Source organism: Rhea pennata, chromosome Z (genome assembly GCF_028389875.1).
Source record: "Rhea pennata isolate bPtePen1 chromosome Z, bPtePen1.pri, whole genome shotgun sequence".
Taxonomy (NCBI): domain Eukaryota; kingdom Metazoa; phylum Chordata; class Aves; order Rheiformes; family Rheidae; genus Rhea; species Rhea pennata.
This window is the reverse complement of record NC_084702.1, coordinates 55007647-55021696: the sequence shown is the minus strand read 5'-3', so window position 1 is coordinate 55021696 and position 14050 is coordinate 55007647. Positions and strand designations below refer to the sequence as shown.

General features: G+C 33.7%; 1 protein-coding gene across 4 annotated transcripts in view; it reads right to left on the bottom strand.

Annotated features, from left to right (window-relative positions):
- The window catches only part of FCHO2 (FCH and mu domain containing endocytic adaptor 2), an 85609-nt gene that overhangs the window by 46505 nt on the left and 25054 nt on the right, over positions 1 to 14050 (bottom strand). For all 4 annotated transcript variants that reach the window (XM_062600420.1, XM_062600422.1, XM_062600421.1 and 1 more), the window contains exons 7-8: positions 13284 to 13382; positions 11752 to 11848 (exon numbers count right to left, since the gene is read on the bottom strand). In XM_062600420.1, coding sequence (XP_062456404.1) covers positions 11752 to 11848; positions 13284 to 13382 — 196 coding nt within the window. The remainder of the gene's footprint in view (positions 1 to 11751; positions 11849 to 13283; positions 13383 to 14050) is intronic.

The window sequence follows — 14050 nt, the reverse complement described above, 5'->3', positions numbered from 1 at the left end:
TGCAACATCCAAAGAAGAGCAGTTGTTTCACACTGAAGATGTATTGCTGATGACAGGGACTGAAGTCATTCCCTGAAGTAGACATTCTTGCAGAAGCTGCTAAAGTCCTTGCAACATGGTAGCTCTAAACACTGAACACGACCATCTAGATATTGCCACATTGCAATAATAGTAGTAATAATCTGCAGTACTATAGTCAAAGCATTGAAATTTCCTTTGTTGTTCTTCCCATAAAAAGACAAGAAAATGTGACTTGAGAAGGAAACCTCTTCACAAGCATTCATATGAACAAAAAATTTAAAAAATGTACTGAAACTAAAGTAGGATTGGGAAAATGAAAAAAAATATATTTTAAAACACCTTCACCAGATTAAGTAAAAAGCAGTAACTGAGAGTCCAATCCTTGCAAAAGTCTCTGAATTAATATTGTGTCAGACTAAATATGGACAGTTTCAGGGTCAAGATAATCAGATCTGCTTGCCTGTTTTTATATTGAACTATAAAAATGGCAATACAATGGCTTAAGCATCTCAAATATCTGTATATAAACTTGAAAGTGATATACAATACTCTACATACAGAGAATAGCAAAAATATAATGTAGTGCATAGATGAAGTGTTAGCCTTTACCACAGAAGGCAATAAGCCCACCTCGATTTCTGTCATTGAAGGATACATATCCTACCTGTCCACTTACAGACTAAAGCAAATAATTCAGGAGTCTGTCAGTTCTGAAGATTTTGAAACGGAGGAAACTAATTTGCTAGAATAGAAAAAGGGAAAAGTAATTTGAATAAATGGACAGCTTGCTTTAATTATCTAATCATTTACAACAAATGGAACTGGCATTAAGTTAAACAAGAGGGAGTCTGTAGCTCATGAGCTACCTCCTAAAATGTTCAGAAGATATACATACTGTTTTTTTGTTATAGGAGTTATGGGAACACGCGGACTTTTATGACGCTAAAAGGCAAGGTGGGTGACTAACAATAAGGAGATGGTGATCTTATTCCAAGATTAGTAAAATAAATAAATAAATAAATAAATAACATAATCACACTGATACAATGACGCTGTTAAATATAAAACAGTATCCAGTAGATTATTAGCCCCTGTCTATGGAAAGGGTATTTTTAGAGGAAACACAGAGAATGAAAAAAAAGAGGGTTTATAAATAACAACCTTACAAATGCTACTTAATTTATCTATAAAGTGATAGTAATTGTCTTGAAAACAGTCAAGTACGTTGTTGATAACCTTAAAAATACTCACAAAACCAACTTCTATAGTTTACTGTGAGAAAGAGACTGAAAACAATTTTAGCTAAGACTAGAATCATTTGCACTTCTCTCAACAGAGGGAGAAAAAAAGGTTTATTGTTTGGATTTTTAAACAAAGAAGGAAGGCAAATGCAAAAGGCAGTTACTATTAATAGGAAGGAAAACATAATATTATGTCATACTCTGAAAAGCAGCCCCCAGTAAGTGTATCAATGAACTGGAAAATCCTGCCTAGCTAAAAAAGATAGCAAATCAAAAAGTCAACACATTAACCTCGTACTACAATCTATTTTACATTTGTATCTGCTTTTAGAAAATGTCTCCTTTCTAGTTTAAGGGGAGTATATATGACAGAAAGAAATGTTTTCCTTCCGAAGCATATATTTTTATTAACTAAGTTTCACTTTCAGTAACTGGAAATATTCAGGTACTCAAAAAAAAAAAAAAAAAAAAAAAAAATCTGCCCTTCCCCCCTTGTTGCAAAGAATCAGTTTACACACACGTATGCACACATATAAACATTTCAACCAAAAGCTTAAAAAAAAAGTAAATATGTACTTGCAGTTACAAATAAGATAACAAATAATATTCTTGTTTTTAATAAAACAAAAGTTTTTCTCTTTGATAGTAAATCATGCATGAAAGGAGGACAATTTTTTTAAACTGCATATGCTTCACATGCTGCTTCAAATGGCAAAGCTTTGCGTGCCTGGCTCAGTGCCAGTTGACAGCTCAGCTGGATATCGATGCACATGCTGACCCCCCTTGCAGCGTGTCACTTCTGAATTGTTTCCGCAGTAGAAAGTTTATTCAACCTCTCTCTCAAATGCAGTGGACCAACCATCATTCTGCTATTTAATCATAGCAGAACAGGTTATTTTTCTGACAGCACTAAAGCCAGAGAGCAATTCCTAATGAACAGCTTGATACAAGTGGAATTTCGACTGTTTTAGCCTCAATTAATTCTGCTGTCATAACAAATGACTGCTCTTAGTGTTTAGATGTTAAGCTGCATCACAAAGGTCAATTTTGTGTGTACACAAACATATAAGCAATCTTTTTCTTGCTATCATATGATCCTGTTTCATGTTTATCAAAAAAACTCAAATTTTCAAATTCAGAAACCAGGAAAGCAAAATGTATTTTTCAACATTAGGTCTTCTAATAACAACTTCTCGTTTTTATTGCTTCTCCAATAAAGAACAACATTTTTCAAAGGATACAGGAAAAAAATATTCCAGAAAAATTCTTATTCTAGAATAAATTTTAAAAAACCAAAATCTCACATCCAAGCATGGCTTTTATGTAGGAAAGTAGTATAAAGATGAATGACTGTGATCATCTTAGAGATATATAACATGAATTTGCAGTCTATTTATCATGCTAGTACCAGACTGCCTCAAGCAAATGTTAATTGGTGGATTCAGTCAGCTTTACTTCACTACAAAGAGGATGAGGGAGAGGAAATAAAACAAAATCAGCCTGATAACAGGCCAATCTGAGGGAAAATACTGAAATAATAATGACAAAATTACATCCTTATATCTAATTCTATATAAAAAAAAGAACTTTTAATTGGTTCTTCTACAACAACCAGTGAATTTAACCGCTCTTTATTACATCCTAACGCTAATATATCCAGCCTACCAGAGATGCTTATGACTTAATTGAATCCTTTTTTTTTTCAATTCATGTTGAAAAATAACAACTACAATATTGTGATAGTATCTTCTTATTTCGAAAAGAAAAGATGGAGGTGATGACGGTAGCATAAATAATTACAGTTATCAGTAGCAATGTACAGCACTTCAGAGAGAAGTCTTTTTAGGATGAAAAAAATAACATATAAGGAGATTGTACTTTGCCTGCATCCACTAAAGAAGTCATAAAATCTAGCTCTGTTTTTGTTACTAAGCTTCCAGTCCTGCACTTAGCTGACCAGATAAGGGAAACATTATTCATCTCAAGCTTCCTCAGGTGCTGTAGATCCAAGTGCCATGAATTCAGTAAGCACACTACTCTCTAGGGGCAGCACTTCCCTATGGCTTGCAGAGCAAGAACAAAGCAAGAAAGAATCGTAAGCTGAGTAGTTTGAAGATTTGAATTATGATCTATTAGGATGTTTATCAGCTCCAAGGAGAGAGCAGATTCATTTCTCTAAACTAAAAAGAAAAGGTGACAAGCAGCTTCAGTTACAATGAAAATTATTTTTATTGCTCAGATAAGAAATTTATCAACAAGACCTTTAACACACACACACACACACACACACAGTAAAGTTTAAAAGACAGATCCAACTACCTTGCAACACATGACTATACAGCAAACGGTGGAAGCTTCAGCGGTAATTTATGAAAGCACAAAGTCTGCGAACAGCAAAATTAATGCAAGGGCAGTCTGCAGAACACTGTGCTCCACAAATCCCTCTCTCCACAGCATTCCCAGTCTCTTTCAATGTTCCTCATCCTTTTCTCTTCTTCTCCTGCTTTACACTTAATCTAAAAATATTTCCTTTGTGGTTGGCTGCACAACAGGATGGGAGACATAGCTGGTTTTAAATCGTCCACAGGCTGAGTGACCGGCCAAACACACACACATGTACACAGACTCAGCTGTCTGCTGACTCTGAAAACTTGCAGCTGCCTTTCCCTTAAATGGCAGGACTAATTTGTCTCTCTCTTCTCTACTTGTCTCATTTTTTATAAAATGTTTTCAACTTGTACTTCTCCATCAAGTGGGGTTGCAAGTGGACAATTCACATGAAAACTATCTGGGAAGCTGGGGGAAGGGATACACTGAGAAATGGCAGGATAGCATAAACCTAGTCTATAAAATAAAAGTATCTGTAACAGTTCTGCCCAACTGAATGATGTGTGACTCACCTGCTGAAGGCAGAATATGCAAGAATGTAGTGATAGAAGAAATACTCGGACACATTCAGGTACTTTTCTTTTTAAGGAATACTCAGTTAAGGTTTTGGAAAACTACATTATAAATACATTAAATTATATCCCTGTTTAGAAACACACCTTTGCAACAATCACACATTGCCACTATAAAGCAAGAAGGATATAGTTTCTTACTGAAGTCTTGAATAAAAACCATGAACTCTTACAAGGGTAAAACCTTCAGTGGGTTCCACTCCCAAAAGCTAAGCTAATATGTTTTATGGTATCCAGAACACTTTTTTTCAGACAAACACAAACTCTTCTTTAGGAGGAATTTTAAAATTTCCTGCTTTGTAGCACTTTAAAAGTCCTTTCCTATTTACTTGTACAGAAGAGTTCATAGGTGGAAAAAGAAAGAGATGAATAAAAAATATATAACTATCTCTTCACCCCAACTACAAAACAGCAAGTATTGGTTAGTATATGACAGTTTTCAAGCATGGGGTGCTACTTCTGCAGCTCTTTGCTGTACTTTTTTTTCTGCACCATGAAGTACATGGGAAGCTTCTTTGACAAAAAAGCTGAACCAACAGGAACAACAACGAGTAAAATGTATATTCTGGAGTTCTACAAAATCTCCCTCCTCTCCTCCATTTATGACCAAAGAGCTACTTAGAATGCAAGGCAATATATATTTGATTTTGAAATAAGTCCCGCCATTTAACGCTTAATTTCTCACATAAATTAACTTGATAGCAAAAGAAGAAGGAAAATGTCTTGCTACTGCTTAGACATTTCCTTCTTTTCCTGCCCTTATTCTACTCAGGCAATAGGTCAAGGGGTACCCCACTGCATCTTCACTTGCCAAAAGGCTGAAAAATCAATATCCATCATTTAAAATGGAACTACTGATGCAGAAGGCCAGTATACGCAGAAGGCTACTCAGCTGATCTATGCCTATTAAGAAGACAACAAAAAGATACTGAAGTCAAAGCTGATGAGATTCTGCACTTTGAGAAACGTCATGGATGCAGAAGGTCAAATTAAGTCCAGGGAGAATTCATTTTCAAACACCAGAGTAGATATTCTTGTTTAAGAAACGAGGAGAAAACCAAACAACAACAGATCTGGTTTTACTCAGTGCTCAGTTCACTGCAGAAATTATCCAATGGGAATTTGTCCTGGTATAAACTACTACCATATTAGAGTATTACAGTCAATTAAATTATGATTTAATTAAAAATACAACTCAGTGCAGTACAACTTACTGACAAGTGTAAGACTAAGACTACTATATGCATAGTTTAGAATTTATTTCAACTTTATTACATACTACAAAATAGAGGGTTTGGGGTTTAAGTTCTCCAGCTTAAAACAACATTTTTCCTTAAAAAGCTTTTGTGTCAAAAGATTCAAGCTGCTGCTCTACTCTGACTCCAACACTACAAGTCTACTAAGAAAGAAGTACAGTACACATGCTTAAAAAAAATAATTTTCCACATCTTTCCAGAGGGCTACTGAAGAGACTATTTCTCTGAATCCCTTGGGCACTGCCTATGTTGATGAACTAAATATCATTCCTTGGCTGGCCTTCCACGTAGAACATTCTTTAAGCATGGAAATGGGCCTTGACAAACTGAGACACTTCTGGCTATTTAAGCACCTATTCATAAATGATGGCAGCATTAAAATATTTCAAATATTTATAGCAAATAAAAAGAAAATTGTTTATAAGAACACAAAATACTTGCTTTGTTATACTTCCTTGAGGAAAAGAAGCTCAAAGATATCATGCAGAGCTGTTCAAAAATTAGTACCAACTGTTTTCGGTGTCTATTTTGTTGCTGTTTAGCTTCTTAGAAAAGCATTTTCATAAACTCTATAAACTATTATGTTATCAAACTAACCCATGGAAAAAACAAATGCCACACCCAGCTCTGTTTCAAGTCTTTCTCTCAAAGCACAGTTTATTATTCAAGTATATAAAAAGCTAGCAGCTTTAATCAAAACAGGTTTCAATATTCTATGGCTCTTGCTTTGTTTCTCAAGCTCTGGGAAAAGGACAAATGTACTTCTAAATTTCCTTATGAATAATACAATGCTTCTTAATCCTTTTTGTTTCCTTTATCCTGTTCAAGTCATCTTGTTTCTCCATTAGACAGAAGATAAACTGTTTATCACAATATACTAATTTAAATAGGGACATCAATCCAGAGTAAGCACAACCGTGAATTTACTGCATGCCAGTTACTTTCCTCTAGCTTCCCAACAGTGGGGCAACTCACTTCAGTGCTTTTGCAATCACTCTGGAAAAACACATAAGCAGTCCTCCACAGGCGTTCAAGACAGACTCAACTGCTCATGTAAGCAGCTTGAGAATGCCTGCTAGCACGCCACAAATTCACACCTGAACTTTGCACTGACACCCCCCACAACAGACAAGCATATAAAACATTATCCTAATGAAAAAAATAATTCAGTTGAATTAAATGAATGAAGAAATCAGTTGCATTAAAGCCTAAAGAGAATTTGTTTTTTAAACGCTTACTAAACTGAAGTTTGGTGCTTTATGACTTTGGCTACAGTCAATACTAGCAGCATTAATGAACTTGTAAATGATTCTAGATTATATAGTTTTGATTGCCATTCAAATGGTAAACATAATGGCTTATCAACAGTTTTGAGGCCTGCGAAAACTTGACATTGCTTTCAGCATGAATGCTGTGACTAAATAAATCACTATTTTGTAAGACATGAAAATATAAACTGTGCTAGCACTCCAGAAACGGAGCTCCCAAATGCGTTCCCTCAAAACAAACAAGGCTCACTAGTGCACTGACAAAGATGCCAGGATGTATTTTTCTGGTATGACCTCTCTTGTGAGGCATTGAAGACCTTGACATTAGCTGTCCTAAGTCATGGATTAATTTCTCAACCCTAGAATACTAAACAGTCTTCCCAAGAGAAATATTTCAGAATGATTAAAAAAAAAATTTTTTTCCTGAGTCAGTATCTCCATTTGACACTCATGACCTTAAACTTTCCCATGACTGGAGTTACAGGAGCCTTGAGCCAATTTTTCTGCATGGGCAAATAAAGCAAATAGGTTTCAGCAGTTTGAAAAAGCCACAGACAAAACATTTATTTACCAGCACTGGTGGTCAATTACTGATCAAATCACCAATTACTGGCTTTGGCAAAAGGTAGAAAAGGAGTAGAGACAATAAATCTGTCCTATTCTGAATCCTTCCTGTTATCTGTGGAAGGATACAAACATCTTGGCAACATCTGATTGAAAGGACTTATACTGCTGTTCCTAGTATCTGAAAGGTCAAGGGGGACAAAACGATTTACTACCTGCAAGAGCCAGTGATGGCTGATCAACAGCAATTATAAAAAATGAACACTGTCAACTAGTTCTATTATCATTTAATCCAAAGTGTTGATGGGTTGCAGGCATTACAATGCTTTAACAAACTCAAACAACTTCTTGCTCTTCCGAAAAGGTCAAGTTTGTTCCATGGAGAGAGAAATGAGACAAACAGTATTTTCATGGGCTTGCATCTTACTCTCCCACCTTGAATACTGCCTTTGTTCTCTCCTTCAGGACTGTCTGGATTCTCTCCACAGTCCAAAATCTAGATGCTTGTACCAGCACAGCTAGAAGAGAACTTGCATGTAACTCATTCCTCTTAGCCAGATTTTCTCTGCCTAGTTGTGTGACGAAAAAGGCAGAGCGGCAGTGCAAAACATGGTCTGAATGACTCTGATTGTGGAAGATGAATCCAGAGAGCACAAAACAAATGAAAAAGATTCTCATATATGTACTGAAAAGATGACCTAGTGCCCCTCTCACGCTGAATAATGGCACAGCATATGTAGTAACTGTCATCTGCAGATAATTGTATTATTGAAAAGCTAAGGAGCGATCAAGGAATTCGGCTTTCTATTGTTGTGTGTATTACAATAAAGTTTTTTCCCCCGTCTTTATTAATTTTTCAAGAAAAAAAAAGCAAAAATAAGATCAACAATTTAATAAATTACCAACAACCACTAACAATGGCATCAGAACAAATTCATGAAAACAAATCCTCTAGATTTGGGATTTGTTCTTGTTTTTTTAGACAACAGAAATAATGCAGCACAGCTGAGGCTTTTCATTTGGCCTTCAAAGCTAGCTTCTGGGTAAACTGTAGTGGGAAAAACTAATATAGGGACAAACAAGCACAGCTGATTCACATATGACAAAAGAGAGCACAGTAGCCTAATATCTAAAAATGGAAAATCTTTCACAACTACACCACATCTATATGGGTATTTGAGAACACCATTAAATGCATGATATAATATCCTGCCAACTTCAGATACAAGACCTTGGAAGAACATGGGATTACACTTCCTAGCAGTTTGTGTTTTATGCGGCAACAACTTTTCATACTGGAACAAAGAGGAATCCAAATTCTTCATGGCTGATTATATGATTAAGTAAATAAAGCTAGAAGAGAACAGTATGTCACTAATTTGCAATATTCATCATCTCTGCCATTGATTTAACATACATACTGAGTGGAAGAAAAGACATTTTGCACCATACTATTAGTGAATGTTCCAAGGAACATGGAGCAGTAACTCACCACAAACAGAAAATTGATTCATCTGAAACAGGTCAACATATATATGTGGCCAACTGGTTTGCTGGCAAGTCTGTATTACTAAAAACCTCTTCCAACTGATGGCATCAAACCTGCTAGTAGACCAAAATGCAGGAACATTTAGCCTTTACAAACTGTTCAGAAAATAAGTTAAATTCAGACCTGATGCCTGACTTGAAGGTGTAACATATTAACAGATTAAAGATAAAGGTATTACTCTACGAATTATTATCTCAGGCTTTGCAATCTCTCGTTCCATTTTTCAAATATATTGTTTTACATTTGTTAGTGATTTTTTTGTAACTACAGTTAAAGATTTGCAACTGCATGTATGTTACTATTCTTTATGTTACTCTTTATATAATTGAGAAAATAAGTGAATGCAACTTCTTAAAATACTGTATTAATATTAAAAAATTCAAAGAACATATAAAGTAAATTGAGCGAATTAGCGGATAAATCTAACTAGGTAAGTAATTTAGTTAGCAGTTAGAAAAAAGCCATTGGGAAGAAGCCCATAAATTAATTTTTAAAACTTGCAAAGCATTAGTAGTTGGAAGAACTTTATTTGTACTAGAAAAGTAAGTGTATTAAACTCCGAAAGCTCCTGTTTATTAGGAGTCTTCAGGCAACAAATTGGCCACCAGAGGGAGCCCATATAATCTTGTATAAAGGACAAAGAATGCAGAGCTTACAGATACATAGAGAGAGAAGTTTCAAATATGCAGATGAGAGCTTTAAGAGATAAGAGCTGCCTATATCCAGAAAGATTTGCTGTTAATTGCTCATAATCCACAAAATAAAAGAACCCTCTTACAATGCTTTCTCTGAGATTCATTCTTATTTTTACAGATATAAATGATAGCAAGTTAACTCTGGTTTAAAGTATTACAAATATAGCTAAAATGTACTCAAACAAACTAAAATATATTTTGTTGTGCATTATACTTCTGGTTTATTAATTTGTTCTCCAAATTCAGTATTTCAGAATGCCACTCGCCAACTGATTTAGTATTTTAGCCCATAAATAATATGGTAGGAAAAAAAGGGTCTAGGAAGCTGAAGGAAGAACGCCTGTATAGTCCTCGGGAAAGATTCAAGACTAGAATTTTAAGTAACTGTGATAGCCATTTTTTCTACTTGTCCCCCCTCAATAGTAAATCAGCTATACTTCATCATTTTTACAGGCTGAATACTTTAAGATTTAACTGAGAAGCCTCTTCCTTCTCCATGCTAACGAGTTCCATCACAGAAAGTCTTCTAGTGTGTTTGCTTCAGGAGTTAGAATAAATTGCTATTAAGAATAGTTTTCAACTGCAGAATAGGATTTTTTTGATTCAAAAAAGACACTCTCTTTCAAACTGCATCTTTCTGTTTCATACTTAGAGGACCAGTTTCTCACTTTGCCTTCTAATTCTTTGTAATTGCCAAACCTGTAGATTTGCTTTTAAGTTAATAAAATGAATACAATAGAAGTGGCAACCAAAATTAATATCACAGTTTTTCCACCCCCTACCTTTGAACCTTTACAACTTCTTGTAAATTCATATTCTTTCCCTGCAGTATTTGCCGATATTTTCCCTCAGCACCATGACTAACCTTACAATGTTTATATAAATACAATGTTTATACAAATAATGTCACTCTATAGAAAAAAATTCAAAATTCAAAATTCCACACTAAAAATGAAATTTTTCCTTAAAATTCTTTGCAATCGAAATAGTTGATGAAATTGAAGAAATTAACTTTGGTATGAAAAAGTTTTAATTTGAACCCAGAGAATATAAGTGAGATTTGATGAACTCTGTGAAGTAGCAAGCAGGTACACAACAATGATATCTTGGCAACAGCTAGTCAAAAAGATGTGAATATTTCATTTTCACATGTCTGTCCTGTCTTTGGTCCAGCTGAGCTTTAATCCTTGAAGCTCATGTTTTTTCTTTCTTATTCTTCATTGAAGAATTGTGAAATTTATAGGAAACACTAAGAAATAGTTCCGTATACAATCTTACCTCAACCCACGCATGCAATGGCATTATCAGATCACAAAGAGAACAAAAATAATGCTGGATTAAAGAACTTAACAGAGGCATAATAAGATACGCAGTAACTTTAACAATTTAGTATTAATGTTAAAGATCTACCTCATTATGTTATCTTTGCTCTGAAAAAACTATGAGCTTCTGTATTAGAAAGCAGAGATGCTACCCAGGACTTCCAACTACCAAATTCCTGTAATTGCAAACCTAAGTGACCATATGTTCATGTCCAAATATTAAAGTGAATCATGCATTTTTCCTATAATGATAGATACACATACTATTAGATTCTTATGACAGTCCAGGAAAGCCTTATACGCCATACCAACAAGTAGAACTTTCAGCAAGTACTATGAATTTGCTTCTTAGTAAAGAGAAAACAAATAATCTAAATATAAGCCATTAAAATGCATGATTTTGTATATTACCCAAATAAACTGATGCAACTGTTAAAACAGTTCTGTAAGCAGCTTTATAGCCGTCTGTTCTGAATATATCCATAAACTTCTTAAATAAAATTTGGAAATAAGTTTTATGCATAAGCACATAGCAGAGTAAGCCTGTAAAAGGAACCTAAATTTATTGACAAATTTCACTGATGAACTAAGTAACACTACAGTTTAAGAGTTTCTTCGAAGGTCTATGTACAGGGACTCAGCTCTATAACTACTATGCTTGATGAACACACATACTACATACATACAGTAAATTATATGTTGTTAAATTTTTATGAATCATTTAATATCAAAGCTAACAAATTATTGGGACTTCAGCTTGTAAATATATTGCAAATATAACACATGAACAAATAGGGTTTGACCCTGTATTAGGAGTGGAAACTGACACAGTTTTAAAACTAAAAATTCCTACTTTTTTATGTTTAATCTCTTACCAGGTCGTTCCTTGCCAGTTCCTTTTGACTCAGCAAATTTCTGTATTAAACTCTCAACTGTAGTATTTGTCATGTTATTAATGAACTCTTCATGTACCTTCAAAAACAAGAAAAACAAAGGAAGATAAAACCCAGCAACTGAAAGAATATGATAAACTTTAAAAAGTGGTTTTCTCTAGAGTTAATCTTCAAAATACTGCCCCCTAAAATATATTAAAGGGCTTACAAAAATCAACAGGCATCTTATCAAGAAAAGCCCTTCATCATTTTAATGTTAATAAGTGCTTGTATCAAGACAGATACAAATGAGGAATGAAAAAATATATCTTGATGGCTGGTCTAGGATCTACTTCCAGTTCTTCTGTCTAAACCACTTCTGTATATACAGTTTTCTGAATTTCTGACAGTAGCATGTCCCACTACAATATCAGAAAGACAGGCAGTCTCTTAAGCCAGCACCAGTAAGGGTGTGAACATTTACCACTGCATTATCACAGTTCCCACCTGTTTGAGTAAAAGCATTACTGTTGTAACATTTTTGATCTGGCAAAGAAGGAAACATACGCTATTACTAAAAAGGTCTTTCCAACAGTGTGGTATAGATATGCTTTAGAAATAAACAGCATGATCCTTGTGATCATCACACACTAGTAGAAAACCTAAAAATTTAGTGAGGAGTACAGTGACTCAAATTTTAAGTGTTCACAAATAAAACTGTATTTCAACAAATCAAAAATTAAAGAATATTTATAAAGACTATTACTTAAAAGAAATACTGAATCTAAGGAAACGATACTCTAAAAAGTCTTTCCTCACAAAAAACCAAAATGCGTTAAAAATTCTGAAACTTTTCAGACTGACATGACTTTAAGTTTTGGTGAAAAAAAAGCACAAGTATCCCAGTTGTGTATGAAATGAGTGCTAATTTAATAACTAGAGAACAGACCTACAAATAAACTAAAAATTCTTTAAACTATCAAAATATTATTTTTTCACAAAGTTTAATGATTATTCAACCTTACTTATTCAGTAAGACTGTGATATTAAACTTACAAATGTAATAGGAAGCAGTAAAAATTTCAGTTCATGTGGAATTTAGATATTGAAAAAATGTCCACAATGAACAAAATCAGATAAGTCACTTAATAGAATTTTTGAAAAATTGGTTTGAATTGCAAAAGAGAATTAATGCACATATAAGCATCATTATTAATATGCTATTTAATTAAAAGATTAAAATGAAAATTCAGCAACTATTGAAAGCTCCTTTAAATATCTTATAAACAAGTTCAGTACTCATATAGTGATTGATATTTGTGGTAGAAAAGACCCAAACCTGCTTGAAGATCTTTCTTGAATCCCTGGACCATTGCTGTTTATCTCCTCCTACTTCCTCTGGTTTAAAAAATTACTATTATTTGAAAGATGTGATTTTGTAATTATCATCAAGACAGTAAGAAATGTTCTATTTAATATAGTTCAGAAAAATACATATTATAGTCCAAATAAACAAATATTCATATAAAAATTACCTCTCCTATTTGTAAATGAATTTCTTTTATGGTATTTGACAATGATTCTATAATCTCTTTCATATGAAGAAGGTGTGTTTCTTCAATGCCTTGAAATTTCTGTAAACGGATACAAGTAATTATTTACAATTAAAACAATCCTTGAAATACTAAATCTTAAATTTTAATTATTAAATATACTAAGCAAAAAAATGCAATTACTTTTTCAGATTTTAATCATGGTAAGTAGTGTTTAAGAAAGAAAGATCTGGAATTCACAAAGTTACTAAACAAGGTACTTATAAACGTAACATCCATTTAGAACTATTCAACTATTGTGGTTTTAAAGAATAATTCAAATTCTATTGTGCTTAAAAATCATAAATACCAGCAAATAGCTAATTCAACACTATACATACTATACAACACATATCATATACAATGTTGAACTATAGAACATTTTATTTCCAAGGAAAAATGTTTCTGCTTGCATGTAGCAGAAGATACTGTGCACAATCACAACTGTATTTTTACCACTCAACTTACTTTTTACACTTTTACCTATCTTGTTTTTTCTCCTTATACAGAATCTCATCTATTCCTTCCAAGAGCAAACAGAGATGAAAGATGTTGAAAAATCTCCTTTCTCCATTACTGAAGATTTTCATCTCCTTTTCTCATCTAATCCCCCAAATCCTATTTCTAGATCTTCTTTGCACCTCCTCCTTAACACTTCCTCCTCCCACTTACAATGCAAACATGCTTTCTCTTTTCCTAGTAATCTACAT